The sequence below is a fragment of the Peromyscus eremicus genome, chromosome 4 (genome assembly GCF_949786415.1).
Source record: "Peromyscus eremicus chromosome 4, PerEre_H2_v1, whole genome shotgun sequence".
Classification (NCBI taxonomy): Eukaryota; Metazoa; Chordata; class Mammalia; order Rodentia; family Cricetidae; genus Peromyscus; species Peromyscus eremicus.
In genome coordinates this window covers 61,718,942-61,742,079 of record NC_081419.1, presented here as the reverse complement: position 1 = coordinate 61,742,079, position 23,138 = coordinate 61,718,942, and the positions used below count along the sequence as shown (strand labels likewise).

The following is a 23,138-nucleotide window of genomic DNA, read 5'->3' as shown; positions in this document are numbered from 1 at the left end:
GGCCTAACGGGCGCGCTCCCGCGTCGCTACGTGTTTGCGGCGCCGTGCCCCGGCAGCCAGTCAGAAGGCGAGGTCGCCGCGGTCGCCCGCGGTCGCGCGCACGTCCCGGAGCGGCGTGGGGGCGGGGGCGCGTGTGTGTGGGGGGGTGAATGGAAGAGTGAACGGGGGCGGGCGCGGCGGCGCGAGCCGCATGAATGAGAAGAACGTGCCCCGCGAGAGACGTCGCCCGCGCCCGCGCCGGGGAGCCAATGGGAACGCCGCGAGGGCTGGAGACCCTAGGCTGAGGGCAACGGCCGCGCGCCGGCTCGGAGGCGAGCGTCAGCCGTCGGGAGCGCGCGGCGGCGGGGCGGGCGTGGAGCGTGCGGGGGCCGCGCGCTGCCTCTCAGAGGCCAGACGGCACTGCTGGGAGGCGGCGGCGACCACGACGGCGGCGACCACGACGGCGGTGGTGACGGGCACCGCGCCGGGGGTGAGTACCGGGGACGCTGGCCCCTGCGGAACCGGAAGTGCCCGGGCCAGTGAGGTGGGAGGGGAGAGTGACCTCTAGGGAAGGGGGGACCGCGGAGGGGAGGAGGTGAAGGCCCTACGCCTCCTCGGACTCCATGGGCCCCGAAACGGACGGCCGCAGAGTCCGGAGAGCCACGGCCACCGGGGCTCGGAACCGGTTGGTGCCGGGCTGCCCGGTTGCCGAGCCGCCGCCCCTTCCGTCCCCGGCCCGCGATTCTCTCAGCGCCGGCGGGCCCTGCTCGGTGGATTCCTTGCTTTCTGGCCCAGGGGTTGTCAGCTCTGCCCCCCGCGTTGACTCTCCGTAGTCCAGCTGCCGGGTGGGGACCGAGTCCTGTTCCCCTTTAACCGCTCGGTGGCTCAGGCCCCTTGCCCCACACTCCGCTCATACTTATTTTGGCTAGAGCTTCGTCCTGTGGTGGTTACCTGTTCTTTCTCCCATCCATCTGCTGCTTCTCCCTACCCCCACCAGCCAGGTGCTCCATGCCTTAAGTACTTTGTACTTTTTACTAGTGGAGCTTGAATGTGTTTGACAATTATCTGAAGGAGTCTGTTCATAGGGAGGTCTAAAGTTCCTTAACCAGTTGGCCGAATGAAACCACTAAAATGAGAAACTAGAAAGTGACTAAAGTTACTAGAAGTAGTCGTAGAATCAGATCTATGTTACATTGCAGACCATTTTTGTCGTCTTGGGTTTACTTCCTGGTTAATGCCATCTTGTCCATGTAGATGTAACCAACTTTATTTATTAACATACAAATAACATTTTAATACAAATAAAATATCACCGTATGTCCAGGATAATCTTAGGTTTGCATCTCCATCTTTTTATCCCAGTGTGTGTCTGCTCTGTATCAGACATTTCTCCAGTGCTCATTATCGCATGTAAATTCACCTGATGTTTGTAAGAATTCTGTTGACAGGTACTTGGGTACCTACCTCAATCTGTGATGATAATACTCTTTTAAAAACTTCAGCTTGGGTCTTTACCTCATAGCTTGTGTGCATTATTCTATATGGCATCAGCATTACAATACATTCAAGTTTACTGTATTATGCTTATAATGCTTAGTTATAACAAATAATACATGTGCTGTCAGTGGTACTGTTCCTAAGGAACTACTTGTATTAAACCTTACTAAAGCCTTCAAACGGCTTATCCTAAATTGTTTGTTTTATGAGATTTGTTGTTTTTTTGAGACAGGACCTCTACAGGCTGCCCTGGAACTCACTTTGTAGATCAAGCTGGCCTCTAACTCACAGAGGTTTTGCCTGCCTCTGCCTCCTGAGTGCTGAGATTAAAGGTGTGGCCCACCACACCCAGCTCTGCATTATTTGTTTTATACATATATATTTTCACTCCATGATCCCCCCCCCCCCCCCTCAGCATGTGTCATGCACATTCTTGTACACTTTGCTGATCATGATGTGGATCCACTGGAGTGTGACTGATGAACCACACTCACCCTTCCGGTTTCATGTCTTCTCTTCACCACATCCCTTTGCTGGGACTTGGTGTGTTGTTATTTATACCCAATCAATTATTTTATCTTATCCCATCTAATAATATCCTAACATTTCAGATGATGCTTTAATTTATATCTCTTGTGGTTCCAAAATGGCATGTCCTTCCATGACTGCTGTACCATGGCAGTATTAGTCTATGTGGCTTTTATTCTGTAGTAAATGAGATCTGCAATAGTATAGGATTCAAACTGATAGATAATCTATTAAACTAACTTTACATAAAATTTAAGGTAATGTAATCTTCCTTCTTTAATCTTTGGAGTTTTGAGGGAAATATTTGCTTTAATAGTACTGTTTACAGATCAAGAAATTTGCTTGTTCCAGTTAATAAAGATACTCATGCCTAAATTCAGCAAACAGAAATAACCGTAAAATCAGGACTAAATAGGACCTGTTTTTTAGGACTATAAAAACTTACAACAGTCTTTGGGTCTTCATTCTAATGTTGCTTGCCTGCCCCCCCTTTTGTTTTGTTTTTTTTGAGACTAAGTCTCACTATGTATCCCTGACTGGCCTGGAAGCTGTACATACCAGGGTGGTTTGGAACTCAGAGCGATCCACCTGCTTCTGCCTTCTAAGTACTGAGATTAAAGGTGTTCATTACTTACTATTCCTGAGTGGTGACTGTAGCAGGCTGCATTGCCTTCTATATCTTAGGTAAGAGAAGAAGTTATAAATTCTAGAATACACTTGTATTTCAGTATCTAGATCTTTTGATGATTTTTAATAGCTGCTATGGGTATCAAATAGTATACTACTTGGGGAATAGAACTGCTTTCACTTGAAATTCTAACTTTAAAGCACAAATCTGGGTCTGTAGATTTCAAGTTATCATTAGGCATGTAGTGTGGTAGAAAGGGTTTATGTCAGCAATTAAACTCTTGGGTTCTGAACCTGGCTACCCAAGTGATTCAGTAGAATGGCTTCAGGCATTCTCTAGCCTTCAATTTTACAAAATAGGATAAGGGACTCTGTCACCAGATAATGTGAGTAAAGTGCTTTGAGATCACCAGATGAAAAGCATCCTATAAAATTAAGGTGCTTGTGTTGTTTTGTTACTGTGATCAACAGAAATAATTGCTACTCTAATCACATTGGATTATAAGCAGCTTAGTTTACCTCCTAATAGGGGTAATAGCCTGTGTTAGGAATTAAAAACTATTGAATTTGGAAGAAAACGACCAATCCTGGTGTTGGACCCAGTTTCTCATAGAGAATATTTCACCTATTGGTGCAAGATCGTTTCTTATGCAGGACCCTTAATAGATGATTACAGCAGGCCAAACATTGAACTTGTGCTTATTTCGTGTTGTCGATAAAAGGCATAGGCATAAAAAGAGACACACAAAAAGGAAGTGATAGCTGCTGTCCTATTTTTAAGCTTCCTTTCTTCATTGTGGGAATACATATTCTCTTTGTCCAAAGAGAAATGTCTGTTTTAGTAGTGCCCTTCACTTTGTGCTCTTGTTTGTTTCTAGGTTTTATATTCTTGGTATGTGTTGTTCCTGCACTTTTGTCAGGAGAGATGGGCTTTTAAGAGCTAGTCCTTGGATGACCCTAGGTTCTTCCCCTTCCAATCAGTAGCCCTTGAAAAGGTGAAGGACTCGGAATGTATTTTTCCTTTCCATTTAGAGTTCATTCCCACATACATAGATGTGAGGTGGAAAATAAATAGTCTTTCTTTCAAAAGGCACTTGTTAATAGCTGCTCGTGGGGCTTTAGTCTTGAGGTTCTTAAGAAATACCATGAAAGAATTTCTTTGATAAAGATATTTGGTTTTCTCCAGGTAAAGCACCATATCCCAGTTGAACTCTGCATCCAGGAAACCCAAGATTGAAGACAAAAGATCAGACATTGACTAACCTGGAAACAGGGACACCTTTGGAACTTTATCTACAGTAATTTTTAAACTGTCATCAGGTGAAATCGACTGCATCTTATTCTGCTTATTGGAAAGAACATGGCTTCAAGGATTTTGAATTTCCTTTTAGTTTTTCATGAACTCTCTGGGGAACGGAGCCCTTAAAGGGCTTGGGAATAACAAGAAGAGATTGAAAACGGACGATACTGCTGTTTTTCTCCCCTTTCAAAGAAAAGGATTTACAACTCAACCCTCTAACAGCTGTTGTCCAACTTTGGCCATCAAGAGAGAAATAAATAAAATTCAGTCACCATTGCCAGACGACCAGCCCTGGTGAAGTCAAGTTGTGAGAGGTGGTATCGAGAAGACTGCCGAGAAAGGACAAGGACTGCAGTTAAAAAAATCGGCTTCTCTTTAAGCTGGAAGGGACCCCAAGTTCCTTCTTGGATTAAAATAGAAACCCAGTGCACGCCTCTTAGGTGCTGCTCATATTTTGTGGAAGTGTGTTGTGGAGCGGCTCTTGTATCTCCTCAGAAGAGTTAAAGCCTCCTGTCCCCCATATTCTTTCCTTCCTACCTTCCCTCTAAAGACCTGCCTCCATCCATGAGCTATACTTTGATCTGCTTGGCTCTCCATGTTTTCCACCTGCAACTGTTTGCATGCATACAGCCTACTGTTTGTCTTCAAGTTTTGAATTGTACAAGTTGTGCTTCTTAATCTCCTTTTCTGCTTTACTCTGGGGAAGTGGTTATTAATCACTTGAAATCACCTTTCCCCCTCCCATGTGCTTTCCTTTATTTGAGATCTTTTGACCTTCATTTTTGTTTGGGAGGGGGAAGGGTGATAATTTTGCATTTTCTGTTTTCCCCAGTTTCTTTCCTCTCTGTTTCCCTCATCCCATTTTCTTGTCTGTTCTGCCGCTGTGTGGGCCTGGGCTATGCGGCAGGGCACATCTTCCATCAGAGCTCCAACATGCCCGCAGAGTCTGGAAAGAGGTTCAAACCCAGCAAGTATGTACCGGTCTCAGCAGCCGCCATATTTCTAGTGGGAGCTACAACACTCTTCTTTGCCTTTACGTGAGTTTTCTCCCAGCAGTGGCATTTGGGGGTGGGAGGGTCATGCCATGGAAAGTGAAGACTAGTTTTTCTTCAGTTTCATAGTTACTTGGAAGGCCAGTAGAGGCCTGTCCTTTACGCTGTTGGTGTTTTCTACTTCCCTCTGCTTCTTGTCTTTTGGAATCATAGATGTCTTCATGGTTTCCTATCTAGTTCCATCACAGGTGATATAAACTAGGAAGGAAGTAGGAACACACCTTCAGAGAGGCTTGAAGTTTAAATGAGAGAAAGAGAACTAGATTAGACTTAAATTATTTTTTTCCTTCCTCTTCTTTTGAGTCAGGGTCTCTCCATAGAGCCTTAGCTGTCCTAGAACTTGCTATGTTGGCCATGAACACACACACAACACACACAGAACCTCCTGCCTTTGCCTCTCAAATGCTGGGATCACCAGGCTGTGCTGTCTTTTCAAATAGCAGTCAGTCACACCTGGGATGTCTAAGCCATAGGCGAGGCCAGAGATTATAGAACCTGAGTACCTCAGAGGTTTTTGTTGTTGTCTTCTTTTTTTTTTTTTCTTGAGACATGGTATCACTATGTTGCCCTTGCTGGCCTGGAATTCCCTAAGTAGATCAGGTTGGCCTCAAACTTGTGGTACTCTTCCCTCTGGGATTGTAGACTTTTTTTTGAGGCTGGCCTGGGATTAAAGGTATATGCCGCCACCACCTAGCCTATAGACATGTTTTTACCTCGCTGTGTCAGAACTGTTGTTGAGATTTGAGAATTTTGAGACAGGACCTTGCTGTGTAGCCCAGGCTGGCCCTAAATCCATGATCCTTCTGCCTTAGCCTTCTGAACACTGAGAATTGAGTTAAGATATACTAATGAGACAGTTTTGGTTTGTAGTGTTACCCAGATGCTTTTCTCTATACTTTTAAGAGCTAAGGCCTGGAGACCAGATGCTTTTCTCTATACTTTTAAGAGCTAAGCCCTGGAGACGGAGAGGCTCCTAGGAAAGAGTGGCCTTTATTTAAGAAGAAAATACTAGAAGAGTTATTTACATTAGTTCCCACTGAAAGGAGTGGCCGTTCTTGTGTTCATTAATTCTGATGGGAAAGAGTGTTGGCATTCAAAGATACCTTACTTAGAACCTAGGGTCTCAGCCTTCCTAGTTAGGATCTTAAGACTGTTCATACACTTGTTTTACTGGAGGAAACTGATTTTCCCCTCTTTTGTCCCCAGTGTGTAGCTGTGGCCACCTAGCAAGTATGTTTTCTGTTACCAATTTATAATGAGTCTATACTAGCCTTCTGAGCTTTATTGTTGAGTCATTGATTTAGCATTCTAGTTGTATCTTTTGGAGTGATCATGGAGCCAAGATCTTCATTTTCAATCTCTTTCCTCCTGTGTAACTCATATACTGCCTTTGATATGTTGAGTAGCAAAAGGAGGAATGCTTCTTCAGTGTCAGTGTGTTTTGCTGTTTTGGTGTAAGCAGAATCAAAAATTTAGCCTGTCTTTGTGCTTTAGTAGCAGTTGTGCTGGGTCAGGAGAGATATGTAACTGGATCAGGTTAATACCTTTAGACCTACCTAATAGGAATGTCAGTTTCCCTTTGGGAGTCAAGCTCTTGTAGTAGCTAAAGTATTCAGGGGAGTAAGTGTTTTTTCTCTTTCAAACTGTCGTTGAGGTCAGACATGCACAATCCTTATTTTTAATTTGTTAATCTGGAACCATTGAAGTGCTTGGCTTGTTATACCAGTTTGCCCACAAAGAATTGTCCTGACAGGCATTGTCTTACTGATAGTTGAAGCTATTTAACCTACTTTTTCATTCTTTGGTGCCAGTTGAGTTGGGTTCCTCTTTATTCTGTGTTGTGTCAGCTGTAGCAAAAAGTTGGTTTTTTTGTGGTGCTGGGGATTGACTCTAGGGTCTTTTTTTTTAGGTTTTTTTCGAGACAGGGTTTCTCTGTGTAGCTTTGTGCCTTTCCTGGATCTCGCTCTATGGACCAGGCTGGCCTTGAACTCACAGAGATCCACCTGCCTCTGCCTCCTGAGTGCTGGGATTAAAGGCGTGCGCCACCACCGCCCCGGGTATCGTCTTATATTTTTAACACTAAGCTACATCCTTAGCTTGGGGGTAAAAATAGAGGATGTTATTGACTCTATTTGAAATTTATGCTTCTAATACAAATTTAAGAGAGCCTTAAATCATAGATGAGATTTTCCCATCATTAATTTCTACAGGATAAATTTATGGGTTCCTGTTTCTTACCAAAGTCTCACTTGTCCACCCTGTGAAGTCATAAGCACTTTGTTGATTTTACTTTATCACCTAGCTGTTTTTTTGTTTGTTTGTTTGTTTGTTTTTGGTCCCCTCAGAGGCCAGAAAGGGTGTTAGAAACCTTGGGACTGGAGTTACAGAAGGTTGTATGAGTGCCATGTGCATGATAGGAATCCACCTTGGGTCTTATGGAAGAACAACAGTTGCCTTAATTATTAGGCTGTCTCTGCATCCCCATACCTAGCTCTTGCTACCTGTGAAAGTCTTACTGCTTTTCCATCTGACTGAAGTGTCTCCTCTATAAGCATACTTGTGAGCTGGGGTACCACTGTTCTTCAGAATGGTACTTTTGTGCACTCCCCCCCTTTGAGATTCATTTCCTTGGAAAACACTGTTTAAAACTATGTGCCATGTGAAAAGAGTTCATGATTTCAAATGGAGAAGTAAAGGAGGCTGTGTTTGAACCCACTTTTGTGGGGCCATAAATCTGTAACTGCTCTGTCACCCTCCTGTTCTTTTCACTAGGTTACAAGTGGCGCTTACATCAGTCTAGGTCCCTGGTGATAATTACTTTGGGACCTGGAGGACTGGGAGCAGGAGGAAGAGTTCCTTTCAGCTGGCAGACATAATTAGTGGAGGCATGTAGGCTTCAACTAATTAGGAATAATTTACCCTCCATGCTTCTTTGTTAAGTAGGAAAAGCTATGAGCAGAAATTACCAGTTAGGTCTGGTCATCAAAGAAATGATGATTTTGTGCCCCAGAGAGTCTGCAAAGAGTAGTTGAGGGTCTACCTAGAGGTGATCCTCCTCATCAACTTCATTTCTTCAATACTAAAGCCAGACAGGAGTGGTGAGCATCCTGCCTTAGTTCATTTCTCTCTTCAGCTGTTTGGACAGGAGAGTATCTGCTTAAGTAAACACACTCTTTCCTGGGTAGGTACTAGAATTTGCATCTAAGATAATGCATCTGGGTCCCATCTGTCGGAGTTTAATACTTTTTTGTTGTTTTCTTGAGACAGGGTTTCTCTGTGTAGCCCTGGCTGTCCTGGAACTCATTATGTAAACCATGCTGGTCTCCAACTCACAGAGATCTGCCTGCCTCTGCCTCCTGAGTGCTGGGACTAAAGACTGTGCCACCACAGCCGGCTACTTTTTGTTTTGTTTTTTGTAAGACAAATTCTCACTATGTAGTCCTGGTTGGTCTGGAACTCATGATGTGTAGACCAAGCTGACCTCAGATTCATAGAGATCTGCCTGCTTTTGCCTCCTGAGTATTGGGATTAAAGGTGGGTGTCACCATGCCTGGCTTTAGAAGTCAGGAGACTTGAGTTTGGTACTTTGTTAATGTTTCTGGATCTCAGTTTTTCCTTTCTATCTACAAAGAAGTTGAATTATAGCAGTTTATTTCAGCTGTGTGAACTTTTCTGGATGGCATCTTACATGGAATCTCAGTACATAAAACAAAAAGTAGGAATGTTGTGATTCAAATAAGACTAATTTAAGTAAGTCCAGCTACTTGGTGTTTCCCTCTTTACCTTTCTGGGGTGCCTGAGACCTCACAGCTCCTGGCAGTACCATTGAGTTTCACTAAATTGATCTTCTCTAAAGTGTCCTCTAGTACAGAGTCTCAATTTTCTGTTTCTTAAGTTGGGGAGAAGAGGTAGGGGAATTTCTGATTTTGGTAGAGTAAAAAGCAGGTTAGAAATCTAGATAGTCTTTCCAGTGTCCTATCCGTAGTACAGCTTGCTTACTTTTAGTTTCTGCCTCAGGTCCCTTCCAGCTTCTCTGTGTACAGAATTAGGCAACTCCAGTGGCTTTTTTCCTCCCCTTTCATACCTGTGGAGGTGTTAGCACCTGATTTGAGTGGGAACAGCCTCGTGATCTGGGAGGTTAATTGAGCAGTGGTTGTTCTTTCCCTTCCCACATGGCTCATCCAGAAATAAGTAAGTGCCCAGGTCCTACAGCATACATGGCTCAGCTGCAGGAAATCACAGGGTATAGAAGTACAGAAAAAGCAAGTGTTTTAAGAGAAACCTATGAACCTGTCAGGAGACAAATTGTTTTCCCATGGAATCTTGAAGAAAGCATTCCTTGATGAAATTCTAGGCAGGAAATGGGGCATTCACTCCAGCCTTCTCATCCAGAAACACTAGACAAATGCTCAGGCAGTGTGCTAGGTTTGGGTGGAATGCATGGGCCTGTTCTTCAGCAGCTTAGTGCCCCTGTTGTAAGTGTCCTTGAATCTAATGCCTCAGATGGGGAAGGGGGTGGGATTGAGCATAAAGTGGAGCTGGAGTGACAGTTGATGACAGTGATAGTGGTTTCTTGTGTCTTGTATTTAGTGAGTCCTCAGTGTTATACATGCTAGTTTATAAAGAGCTCTAGTAACAGAGCATGGCATGTGTCTTTAATTTCAGCATTTGGGAGGCAGGGGCAGGTGGATCTCTCAGTGAGAACAACCTGGTCCACATAGTGAGAACCTGTCTCAAAGACAAAGAACAGGGACACCCCCCCCCCCAAATTTTTTTAGCATCTTTTCAGACATTTCTCCTTCATTTTCATGTGTGAATTATACAGTTGAAGTAGCAAGCTTAAGAGTTTCCTGTGAGTTGAAACAGGATTAGAATCTAAAACTTATTGATTGACTTTTTCTTTCTAGGAATTTAACTTTTTTTTTTTTTTTCTTTTAAGTAGTAGAAAGTGTTAGAAATGCTAGGGAACAGGATTTCAGGAGAGTGTATTGAAACCCCCACTTCCCTTTTTACTTGGCATTGAAAATAGGCATAATGAATGGGTGGGCAGAAGAACCTGTTCTACCTGGGGTGGTTTATGTCTGGGAATCCCATCAGTGAGTCAGCCTTCTGGGCTGCAGCCACTCCCTAAACTTCTTGTGCTCTATGATTATTACTTAGAGAGTTAAGGACAAGTCCTGACTTCTCTCCTTAGCCCTGGCTGCATCTCTCTCCATCAAAGGCAACCGATTGAAACAGGCCAGTTGTGGTGGTCATCTTTGAATCTGGCAAAGTGCTAAAGCAATGGAAAGTGTTTTCTCAAGACAAGTAGAATATAGGCTGTGGCTGAAAAAGGCTTTGCTCACAGGTTTTGAGGTGGCTTGTCTCTTCAGCTAGAATCCTAAGGCTAGAAGCAGTAAGTCTGAATGTAGAAGATACTGTTCATGAAGTTGAATTATTTGAATCACTTAGACATTCTGCCACTGTGGGAACAGTCTTTATTTGTCGATAGACTCAGTTCCATGATTACACACTTCACTGAGATGTGCTGATAGAGGTTGAGAGATGAAGTTTGTCAGGATACACAAGGAATTAGGTGATTTGTTTAGTTTGGAAATGAAACTGAAGAAAAGGTGGGATCTAAAAGATCAAGAGTTGAGCTAGGTGTGGTGGCACAGCCTGCAATACTGTCCCTCGGGAGGCTGAAGCAAGCAGGCATAGGAGGAGTTTCAAAGTTAGCATGAAGGGACATAGTAAGTTCAGGCTAGAATAGGCCACACAAAGGTCCTCTCCCAAAAAAACTAAATGGTGGGGATGGGTAGAAAAGATCTAGGTTGGACTATGAGATGAGGGCTATGGTGGCGGCCAGTTCTAAGGACAAGCACCTCAGTGTTGTAAAGGTTTAACTTATTTCTCCCTTCTAATTATCTTGGTAGGCTGTAGGAGTGAAGTGAGTCACCCTTTCTCTTCTTCCTCAGGCGGAAATTGAAGGGACAGCTAAGTACCAGGGAGAGGCTCTGACCTGGATGACTGGTTTCCAGTTTCTCTCTTTCCCTCCTAAGAAACCTAGGAAGTAGGCTTCCTAGTAGAGCCCTGCAGGGACTCTTCCTTCTTAAATTCTACTCCAGCTCATGCCAAGATATGAGAACATTTTTTCTGAACCAAAGAGTTCACAGAGGAAGAGGCTTTATAGGGGTCTTTGCTGATAATAGTGTGGAACTGTGGCTGACGGGATGTTTTGACTTTGAAATCTGTCTCTATTATTTTGGATCCCAATCCTGTATAGCCCAATAAAGAGATGCAGTGAGTTTATTGCTGTTTACCAGCTGCAAAGCCTGGCATAAATAGTATTTACTTAAAAAATTTAAATGGATCGCTGAATTTGAAGAACTAGATAGTGGTGATAAGAAATTTGCGTCTCATTGGTTTATGTCTTATTACAAGGCCCACTGCTCCTAAACTGTCTTGGGTCACTACTTAGAGTTGTGTTTTTAGTTTGAATGGAAACTGAGCACCTTTCTTGACTGTTGTGAATTAGTATTCCAGACTTGAATGTTGTCTTAATATCCTAGGCCTGTCTTTTCCTTCATCAAACCCTGTCTTCTGACTGTCAGGGTAAAAGGGACAAGGGCAGATGCTGTCCTGATTCTGGAGATTAAGTTCTTGGCCACAAAGCAGATTAGGTATTTAGCCACTGTCTTGTAGTGAGTAGGAAGTTCTCTCTGAGCCGAAACGGGAGATAATACTGATAAAGTAAGGTTCACACCAGAAGTTTGAACTCCTGGGAAATCAGCAGAGAAGGGCAGCCCCTCTTAATAGTCAGATTCTGAAAGAACCTGAACTCAGGCTTAAATGAGCACTCTTCTTTTTTTTCTAAAAAGTATCTAAAGCTTGTCTCTTGATTTGAATGTTATGAATACTGGATATGTATGGCCAGTTTTTCCCCCCGAAGGATTTAGGATTTCTTTGATCTGAAATTCTCTAATTTTTTCTCTCTTGTTCTTTGCTCCATTTTTAGATGTTAGGAGAAATCTTGTTCTTTGTCCTTTATTTTTTATGGAATGCTTCACAAATTTGTATGTCATTCTTGCATAGAAGCCACAATAATCTAATTTTATTCTAATTTCAGTATATATGCTGCCAAGGTGAACATTGTTTTTTGTCTATAGAGCCCACACTGACCTTGAACTGGCAATTGTATTTTCCTCATTTCAAGTGTTGATGTTCAGGTGTGCACTACTGTGCCTGACTAAATTTCTGTGTTTTGATATACATTCCTGTCTGTATTATTATTATTATTATTATTTTGGTTTTTCAAGACAGTATTTCTCTGTATAACAGGCCTGGTTGTCCTGGAACTCACTTTGTAGACCAGGAACTCAGAGATCCACCTGCCTCAGCCTCCTGAGTGCTGGAACTAAAGGCATGTGCCACCACACCCAGCATCATTATTATTATTATTATTATTATTATTATTATTATTATTTTCAATTCTTAACCATTGGAATTAGGCACTAGATAGCTGGCAGTGAAGAAACCTTAGGTGGTTGAGATTGGAAGGGAAGATAGAGAGGCAGGTAGTATCCACATGCTTTGGGCTATTTTCAGGTCAGTGGGACATGGATCCAGAAAACTTAGGTTGCACCAAAACACAGACAGGAATGTAGCTGATATTCATTATACAGTCAATCCCTAGTTCTTTTGTGTATGGTTTGTAGGGAGATAAGGATGTATTGTAAAGCCTGTGTTCTATAGATTTCTGTTGGTGTCAGGGTTTAGAGGCAGCCCTTCATTTTCTCTGTTGTCTGCAGGTGTCCAGGACTAAGCCTGTATGTGTCACCTGCAGTGCCCATCTACAATGCCATCATGTTTCTCTTTGTGCTGGCCAACTTCAGCATGGCCACCTTTATGGACCCAGGAATTTTCCCCCGAGGTAAGTAAGATCTTTCTATACTCTCATGTAAGTTCGTCATCATCATTAAGAATAATTATTTGGGCAGATAACAGTTGATCTTGGGCTTGGAGGGTCTTAGGATTCTGGGATACTGTTACAGGAATATGGATTACACAGTATCTAGTTATTTGGGTCACTTTGGGTGACCTTTTTTTTTTTTTTTTTTTGAGACAGGGTTTCTCTGTGTAACAGCCCTACTGTCCTGGAACTCCCTCTGTAGACTAGGCTGCCCTGCCTCTGCCTCCCAAGTCCTGGGGTTAAAGGCATGTACCACCACCACCCGGCTTGGGTCAAACCTTTTTTTTTTTTTTTAATAAATCTTTTTTTTTTTTTTTTTTTTTTTTTTTTTTTTTGGTTTTTCAAGACAGGGTTTCTCTGTGTAGCTTTGCGCCTTTTCTGGAACTCGCTTTGGAGACCAGGCTGGCCTTGAACTCACAGAGATCCGCCTGGCTCTGCCTCCCGAGTGCTGGGATTAAAGGCGTGCGCCACCACTGCCCGGCCAAACCTTTTTTATTCAAATTTTACTTAAGGTTTTTTATAGTTTGATCATATTCTTTCCCCTCCCTGCCCACCCACCTTCGTTTTCTTTCCCTCTCAGAAGCAAACAAACAAAACAAAAAAAGGAAAATCAAAACAAAATTAAACCTAAGCAAAAATCACACAAAAAACTAGAGTGTTTTGTATTGGCCTAGTACTACTTCTGGACTTGATACCCCATGTCACTCCATTGGAGAAACTGATTTTTTCTTTCTCAGCAGGTATCAATTGTAAATAGCATCTTGATTAAGGGTGGGACTTTGGTCTGCTTCTTTGGATCAAATCTTTGATTTTTTATTTAGAAATTTATTTAGAGCTTGTAGGTTGAGTGGTGTTAGGTAGAGTAATATTTACTATGAATTAGACAGTTCTAACAGTGTGGTACAAACTACAGTGGAAGTATGGGTACGGTTCTCTTGAGAACATACACGTGGTGTGGTTATATTTGTCTAGAGAAATTAGTGAAGTTCTGCTAAGAATCAGTGAGAAGACTTTACCAACTAGTACACTGAAAGAGAGGAGGGCAGTTTCAGGCAAAGGAGGTGTTCACAGAAGCTTGTGCCCATGGAATGGTGAAGTCATCAAGGTTGGAGGATAGAGTGTATGGTAAGACCAGAAAAGAAACCCAGAGCCAAATTGTAAAGGACTTCATTTGCTACATGGAGCCTCTGGTAAATATGCTTCTTCCTTTGATACCAAAGGGTCTTTAATTTACAACAAATAATTCTTCTGAGGGTATACAGACAGCTTTTGGCTTTGGCCAAAATATAATATAAATAATATAAACCAGATGAAAATTTGAGACAAGATTTACAGCTTTTTTAGAAGTAGATTCAACAGAATCATTTATGACAGCTTAATGGGGCAGAGCAAAGAGTGAAAAAAGATCTGCTGCACCGCCCTGGACATGCTTGATCCTGTCTGAACTCAGAAGCCAAGCAAGGCCAGGCCTGCATAGTACTTAGACGGGCGAGGATGGTTTTCTTGTGGTAGTTGCAAGGGTCAGAACTTGGGAGATAAAGTGGATGCTGAGTTTTATAAACTGAATGTTAAATAGGCTGTATATTTGCTTTTGTTTTTTCCATGCTAGGGATTGAGCCCAGGCCCTAGACAAGCACTTTATCTCTGAGCTATACTCTCAGACCTAGATAATGATTTGAGATATTCCTTGGTGCAGTTACCCAGTGGGCAGTTGACTAGTGGGAGTTAAATACTTTGTTTTAGGAGTGTGCAGCTCTATGCTGTTTGAAGCAGCAGGAGTAAGATTACCTAGAGAAAGTTGAGTGAGTTTAAGAAAGACATGAATTAAGACCTGGTCAGTTCTGCCATTTTTATTACGAGTATAGGAGAGAGAGGAGTCATTGAAGAGGGACTGAACAAGGAGGAAGAGAAAGTAAAGTGAAAGCTAAGGAGAGTTCCATCAGGTAACCGACTTACTGTAGTATAGTGACTCAGAATCTCCTATTTGGTTACTAAGAATTGATTCTTTAAAAAATTACTTATTTTTAAACAGGGTCTCACACTGTAGCTTAGGTTGCCCTTGAATTCTGCATTAGCCTCCTGAGTGCTGGAATTATGGGTGTGAGCCACTATACCCAGCTGAAAAATTGATCTTAACAATAGTTAAGTAGTGTATTTATGTATGTATAAGGAAAAGATACAGCTGAATTACAGTTGTTGGAAGGCAGTGAATGGAAAATGAGAAAGCAGAATCCGCAAGTATTCGATTTCCTCTTTTAAGAACTAAGCAAAGAAGGCTGAAGATGGTGTAATATTTTAAGAGAGAAGCAAATGTTTTACAAGACAGAAGACTACCACGAGGAAATAGAGCTGGAGAAGAGTGTGAAACCGAAATTGAAGAATGGGAAAAGCTGGAAGTAGGCTTTCCAGTGCATGTTGAAGTCTCATGGAAGGAGTAGGTTCTTTGGAAAATAGACTAGAATGAGAACTATCATGAGTAAGAGGTAGAAAGACCATGAACTGACAAAAATTGTTACTAATGACATTTCACAAGTGTACATCATTTTTCTTTCTTTTTTTTTTTTTTTTTTTTTTTTTTTCTTCGAGAAAGGGTTTCTCTGTGTAGCTTTGTGCCTTTCCTGGAACTCACTCTGTAGCCCAGGCTGGCCTCGAACTCGCAGAGATCCGCCTGCCTCTGACTCCTGAGTGCTGGGATTAAAGGCGTGTGCCACCACCGCCCGGCGAGTACATCATTTTTCTAAGTGGGCTTGGGATAGCAAGTGAGACGAGGTTTTCCTGAACATTGCTGTGCTCTGAAAGCCTGCCTCAGTGTTTCTGATCATTTGAAATTTCTGTGAGAGAAGGCACTTTGAGTCCCCCAAAACCAAGGAAGGATGTTTTAGTGAGTCATTAATGTTCGTTCATCAGATATTCAGTGGCCTACTACTATATGGAAAGCTGTGATGACTATATGTGATAACTCCTCCCCTTCCTCAGCATTTCTTTGTATATCCCTGGCTGTCCTGGAACGCCCTCTATAGAGGAGGTTGGCTTTAGAGATCAGCCTGCCTCTGCCCTCCAAGTGCTGGAATTAAAGGCGTGTGCCACCACTGCCCAGCTCAGAGAGAACTCTTCCATTTTGGCATATTCCCTTTATTTTAAAAGGTTTTTTTTTTTTTTTTTTTTTACATTGCTGAGGATCAAACCCAGGACTGTAGTTGAAAGATTTCCTATGTCCCACCTGGTCTGTGGTCGGGACAAATCTCTCCCACCCGAGGTTCCGCAGCTGCTGGGACCCCAGTAAACACACAGAGGCTTCTTTATTTACAAACTGTATGGTCTATGGCAGGCCTCTTGCTAGCTAGCTCTTATATCTTAAATTAACCCATTTCTATTCATCTATGTTTTGCCACTTGTTCCGTGGCTTACTGGTCTGCTGGCATGTTATTCCTTGGGGCAGCAGGCTGGCGTCTTTCTCCAGACTCTGCCTTTCTTTTTCCTTTTTCTCTCCTTGGATTTCCTGCCTTCCTCTAAGTTGCCTTGCCGTAGACCAAAGCAGCTTATTTATTAAACAGTGGGAACAACATATATTCAGAGTGTACAGAAAGACATGCCCCAGCTCAGGGACTTGCACATATTAGACAATAACTTTGTAACAGAGAGCTACATCCTTGAAGATTTTACATATGAGCTAGACATGGTTGCACACTTTTTTTTTTTCCCTTCGAGACAGGGTTTCTCTGTGTAGTTTTGGTGCCTGTCCTGGATCTCGCTCTGTAGACCAGGCTGGCCTGGAACTCACAGAGACCCTCCTGGCTCTGCCTCCCAAGTGCTGGGATTAAAGGCTTGGTTGCACACTTTTAATCCCAGCTCTTAGGAGGTAGAGGCAGGAAGATTTCTGTAGTTTCAGGTTAGCCAGAGCTATGAAGTGAGACCATATGTCAAAAACAAACTCCAAACAAACCATAATTTTATATATGTATATATTTTGGCTTATTTATATATAGCATGTATCTACCAAAGTAATAAGACGTCTTTTTTCTTCCATTCTGGGAATTGAACCCAATACCTTGTGCATGGTGCACAAGAGATCTACATGCTTTTGGGATTAAAGGTATTCGTCACCATGCCTGGCTGAAAACGTCTTTTTTTTTTTTTTTTTTTCTGTGACAGTGTTTCTCTATGTAAATTTTTACAGGGCTATTTATCCTTGGCTGTCCTGGAGCTAGCTCTGTAGACCAGGCTGGCCTTGAAGTCATAGGGATCCACATGCCTGGCAGAACACCCCATTCCCACCTCCGAGAAAGGGTTTCTCTGGGTAGCCTCATTTGTCCTTGAACTCACTCTGTAGACCAGGCTGTCCTTGACCTCAACAGAGACCTGCCTTTGTCTCCCAAGTGCTGCGATTAAAGGCATGAACCACCATGCCTGGCTCAAAAGCTTCATTTTTTTTTTTTTAAATTTATTTTATGTGCATTGGTGTTTTGCCTACATGTATGTCTATGTGAGGGTGTCAGATCTTGGAGTAATATACAGCTGTTAGCTGCCATTTGGGTGCCGGGAATTGAACCCGGTCGGGTCCTCTGGAAGAGCAGTCAGTGCTCTTAACTGCTGAGCTATCCTTCCAGCCCCCAAAACTTCATTTTTAACAATGCCTGTAGTCAGTTTTCCTTCCCACATTTTTTTTCTTTTTAAAAATATTTATCTATTATGTGTACAGTGTTCTGTCTGCATGTGTCCCTGCAGGCCAGAAGAGGGCACCGGATCTCATTACAGGTGGTTGTGAGCCACCATGTGGTTGCTGGGAATTGAACTCAGAACCTCTGGAAGAACAGTCAGTGCTCTTAACTGCTGAGCCATCTCTCCAGCCCCAAAAGAAGTGGCTGGGTTTTTTTTGTTTGGTTTCCCCCACCCGTACCCCCTGCCCCCTAGAGAGGGTTTCTCTGTGTAGCCTTGGCTGTCCTGGAACTCACTCTGTAGACCAGGCTGGCCTCAAACTCACAGAGATCTGCCTGCCTCTGCCTCCTCTGCCTCCATGGTGCTGGGATTAAAGGCGTTGTGCCACTACTACCCACACATTTTTTTTTTCTAGGTTAATCATAAAAGTAAAAATGGCTCACTATATATGAGGGGAAAAATATTCTTGAAGTTTCAAAATGGGATAGTTTCTGATAGTTGAAAATTTGGGACGAAGGCAAATTAGGGCTTGAGTAACAGTAGTAGGGGGAAATAGAATTAATAGAGCAGACCATTTGGAGCACGACATTTGTTTGTGGGAGAAAGGTAACTATGTATTTGGATATTTATCTTTTAAGATAGATTCATAATATGTAAGCCGAGGAAATTTAGCATATGTATGTCACTTTGTGAGCACTTTTCTTTTGAACCCTACTTCCCAGTGCAGAATAAACTTTCTTCTTTTATGTTCCCGTAGTGCATGTAGAATTCATCTCACCGTATTACTAGTTCCCAGTCTCCTTACCCATTCAATACTGCATTTCTCAAAGGCAGAAGCCATGTATTTTTTAAAAAATAGTTTTTATGTAAATGTAAATTTTAGTTAAAAATTTATATATGGGGCATAGTGGCACCTGCCTTTAATCCTAGCACTCATGGAGGCAGAGGCAAGTGGATCTCTGATTTTGAGGCCAGCCTAGTCTACAGTGTGAGTTCCAAGACAGTCAGAACTACACAGAGAAATGCTACACAGAGAAACCCTGTCTCAAAAAAAGAACTTAAAAAAATTTTTTTTTGCATTTTTATTTACTTAAAATTTGTGTGTGTATATGTATGTTATTTATTTTGTATGTGTGTGGATCAGTTACACATTCTATATTGCACATATGGAATTCATTAACAGATTGTTCTTTTTTATTTTACAAGTTTTTTTTTTTTTTTTTTTTAATGTGCATTGGTGTTTTGCCTGCAGGTATATCTGTGTGAGAGTGTCAGATCTTGGAGCTGCAGACAGTTGTGAGCTGCCATGTGGGTGCTGGGATTTGAACCTGGGTCCTCTGGAAGAGCAGTCAGTGCTCTTAACTGGTGAGCCATCTGTTCAGCCCTGTTAGATTTATTTATTTGGGCTGGAGAGATGGTTAAGTGGGTAAGAGCACAGGCTATTCTTAAAGAGGACATAGGTTTTATTCCCATGACTTTATATAGTGGTTCACAAGTCTGTAACTCTACTTCCAGGGGATCTGATGCTATCTTCTGGCCTCTTTAGTCACTGCGTGCATGTGGTACTTAACACATACAAACACTCATCTACATAAAATAAAAATATAGGGTTCAGTCCCTGAACCCACAGTGTAGAGAGAAAACTGACTCTTGAAAGTTGTCCTCCGACCTTCACACACGTGTGCCCACACTTAAAGACACACAGAATAATGATAAAATTAAGAAAAAATTGTTTCTATTTTTTCCTGCCTCCCCAGCACTTAGACAGCAGCCTCTTTTTTTGTTTTTTATTTTTGTTTTTTAGACAGGATTTCTCTGTGTAGCTCTAGCTGTTCTGGAGCTCACTATGTAGACCAGACTGGCCCTGAACTCAGAGAGATCCGATTGCCTCTACCTCCCAAGTGCTGGGATAAAAGGAATGAGCCACCACTGCCTGGCAAAATTTTTAATTAAGAAGAATGTATATTCTTGCTGTTTGTGATATTAAAGAAAACCTTTTGTTTTTAACAATGCATTATGTGAGCTGTGGATTTATAAACTATAACGTATCGAGGTACTTACGAAGTTAGGTTTTGTGGCTAGAGAGATTGCTTAGTGGTTAAGAGTATATATTGATTCCAGCACTCACAGCTCACAACTGTCTATAACTCCAGCACCAGTGGATCTAATACACACACACTAAATTTTAAGGAGTTATTTTTTTTTTTTTATTTTTTATTTTTTGGTTTTTCGAGACAGGGTTTCTCTGTGTAGCTTTGCGCCCTTTCCTGGAACTCACTTGGTAGCCCAGGCTGGCCTCGAACTCACAGAGATCCGCCTGGCTCTGCTTCCCGAGTGCTGGGATTAAAGGCGTGCGCCACCACCGCCCGGCTAGGAGTTATGTTTTAAACATCCTTATGTTCCTAGTACTTAATAGTTTGGGCATAGTTGTTTTTCAATTGCTTTTCCCTCTTTTTAAGCTGAAGAGGATGAAGACAAAGAAGATGATTTCCGAGCTCCTCTTTACAAAACAGTGGAGATCAAGGGCATCCAGGTGCGCATGAAATGGTGTGCCACCTGCCGCTTCTACCGACCTCCTAGATGTTCCCACTGCAGTGTCTGTGACAACTGTGTGGAGGTAAGAGCACTGCATGGCCAAGACTGTGTAGACTAAGTTGTCTTTTTCCTTACTGTAGATTCTTTTTTAATTAGAATTTTTATTATTGTATGTGTATGGTTGGTTTTGTCTGTATGCATGTTCTGTGCACTACTCCACGAGAGGATGTCAGATCCATGGAAATGGAGTTATAGACAGCTGCAAGCCTCCATGTGGAGAATTGAGCCTGGGTCCTCTGGAAGATTACTCCAGCTCTCTTCTTTATAAAAATAGATTTTAAAAAGGTTTGCTTTTATGTATGTGTGTACCTGGTGCCTGAGGAGACCAGGAAGTGGCATTAGATCCCATGGAACTAGTGTAGAAGGATTTTTCTTTGGGCCGCCAACTTACAAAAAGCAACACAGAGACGATTCTGAAAGCTTGGCCTTAGCTTAGGCTTGTTTCTAACTAGTTCTTTTAACTTAACATATTTCTATTAGTCTATGTGCTGCCATGTGGCTTGTGGCTTTTACCTCTCCTCCTGCATGTCCTGCTTCTTCTGCATCCAGCTGGCAACTCTCCAGCTCTCTCTTTCTTCTTCCTAGAGCTCTCTCTTTCTGTCCCCAGAAGTCCCATGCATACCTCCTGTCTAGGTATTGGCCATTTAGCTTTTTTAAAACCAATCACAGTGACATATCTTTATACAATGTAATCAGTTATCTCACAAAAAACTAGAGTTACTAATGGTTGGTTGTAAGCCACATGTGGGTGTGGGGACCCAAACCCAGGTCCTACCAGAACAGCAAGTACTCTTAACTGGGCCATCTTTGTACCCCCTAGTGTAAATTTTTTTTTCTTGAAAGATTTATTTTTTTAAATTATGTGTATGTTTGTATTTGCATGTGAAGTGCCAGTGACAGAGGAGGCCGGCGGCCAGGATCCTCCTAGAGCCAGAGTTACAGTCAGCAGCTGGAAGCTGACTAATGTGAGTGCTGTGAACTGATCTCAGGTCCTCTGCAAGAGCAGCACACACTCTTAATCACTGAGCCATCTCTGCAGTCCCTAGAATAGATTCCTGAATTATAGTCCTGGCAAGCTGCCCATCTGCATGGTCCAGCCGAATCAAATTGTATTTGGAGTACTTTAACTCTAATAACAACTCTACTGACCCCAAGATTCATAGTTTGAGCCTTCCATCCCATGGTTACATAGTGTTACCTCTTTTACAAAAAGCATGTTCGTGTTATAGTTCAACTTTTCTAGCTATCCTTCTGTGTTGTCTTATTTTTATTCCTATGAATCTCGAATGTTTTGCCAACATTTGTCTCTTTGGTCACATAGATTTTTTTTTCCCCTTAAGCAAGGACTTGTTATGTAGCCCTGACTGACCTAGAACATACTGTATAGACCAGGCTGGCCTCAAACTTGTGGCTTTCCTCCTGTGTCCCAAGTATTGGAGTTGTAGACTTGTAGCACCATGCCGATCAATTTGAGAACTTGGGTTTTGGCCAACCTCTAGAAGGGCTCTCTTTCAGTTAACAGAGCAAGAGAAACGTCTTTGAATATTTTTAAATTTAATTTTTTAAAACTTTAAATTTTTGTAAGTAAATGGTGAATATGAATACTAAAAGTAGATTAGAGTTCTGTTACTTTGTTCCTCTTTTCAACAGAAGGGATCTAATAATGTTTGCTTGTCTTTTTTTTTAAATGGTTTTGTGTGTGTGTGTGTGTGTGTGTGTGTGTGTGTGTGTGTGTGTGTGTGTGTACGTACATGTGCCTGGCACACATGCGAAGGTCAGAGGACAACTTGCAGGGATTGATTGTCTCATTCTATCATGTAAGTCCCAGGGATTGAACCCAGGTTGTCAGACTTGGTGGCAAATGCCTTCACCTGGTGAAACCCTAGTCTGTGTTTTAAGGATACCTTTTCTTCTTTTTTGCTCCTAGGAATTTGATCATCACTGCCCCTGGGTGAACAACTGTATTGGTCGCAGGAACTACAGATATTTCTTCCTTTTCCTCCTTTCCCTGACAGCCCACATTATGGGTGTGTTTGGCTTTGGCCTCCTTTATGTCCTCTATCACATAGAGGAACTCTCAGGGGTCCGCACTGCTGTCACGTATCCTTGGAGGCCTTTGGCTTGTGGGATGGGGTTGGGAGGGCAAGTTGTGTCCTTGAGTCAATAAATTTAAAGGGAAGTGGTCACAATAGAACTGGGAAAAACAAGATAACATTGCTGTATTTTCCTTGACTATTTGGAATCAGAATGGCAGTGATGTGTGTGGCTGGCTTGTTTTTCATCCCTGTTGCTGGCCTCACAGGATTTCATGTGGTGCTGGTGGCTAGGGGACGCACAACCAATGAACAGGTACTAGAACTGGCAGGAGACTGACAGCATGTTTCAAACCCTTAGCTCATGAAGAACATAGCACCTTCACAGACAGAACCTCAGTGAATACTTGTGTGATGATGTCGATTTACAGTAGTGGGCAAAGTGGTTGAAGTAGGCCTAGGTCCTCAATAAGTGGAATTAAAGCTGGGAATGGTGCTGCACATTTGTAATCTTATTTAGGAGACTGAGGTAGTAGGATTGAGCTACTTGGACCCTGTCTTCAAAAAAGGAGGAAAAATAACCTTAAGAAATTGCCGTGTTCTCATTCTTTTAACAAATATTTAGTCTGATTTTATAAACTAGTTGGCACAGGCTTTAAAAAACACATAGTACTGCTTAAAGATGATTTTTATGCACATAATAACTAAACCTTAATTGCTTACTCTTATCTTGAAATCAGCCTTCTGTTATCTGTGAATTCTTTAGGTTCAATAAAATATAGATGGGAGTAGACTTGGAAGGAAAATTGCATCAGTACTGAATATACACACTTTTTTTCTTGGCATTAATATATTAACTATCTAACATACTGTATTAGGTATAATGTAATAGTATAATGATGGAGAGATGAATTAGTGTA

At 42.3% G+C, this 23,138-nt stretch overlaps 1 protein-coding gene across 1 annotated transcript in view; it reads left to right on the top strand.

Annotated features, from left to right (window-relative positions):
• The first annotated feature begins 338 nt into the window (after nt 1-338).
• Zdhhc5 (zinc finger DHHC-type palmitoyltransferase 5) overlaps nt 339-23,138 on the top strand; it is a 28,830-nt gene continuing 6,030 nt past the window's right edge. Inside the window, exons 1-6 of the mRNA XM_059260813.1 lie at nt 339-469; nt 3,818-4,968; nt 12,774-12,895; nt 20,050-20,207; nt 22,113-22,285; nt 22,432-22,534. Coding sequence (XP_059116796.1) covers nt 4,865-4,968; nt 12,774-12,895; nt 20,050-20,207; nt 22,113-22,285; nt 22,432-22,534 — 660 coding nt within the window. The 5' untranslated portion in view covers nt 339-469; nt 3,818-4,864. The remainder of the gene's footprint in view (nt 470-3,817; nt 4,969-12,773; nt 12,896-20,049; nt 20,208-22,112; nt 22,286-22,431; nt 22,535-23,138) is intronic.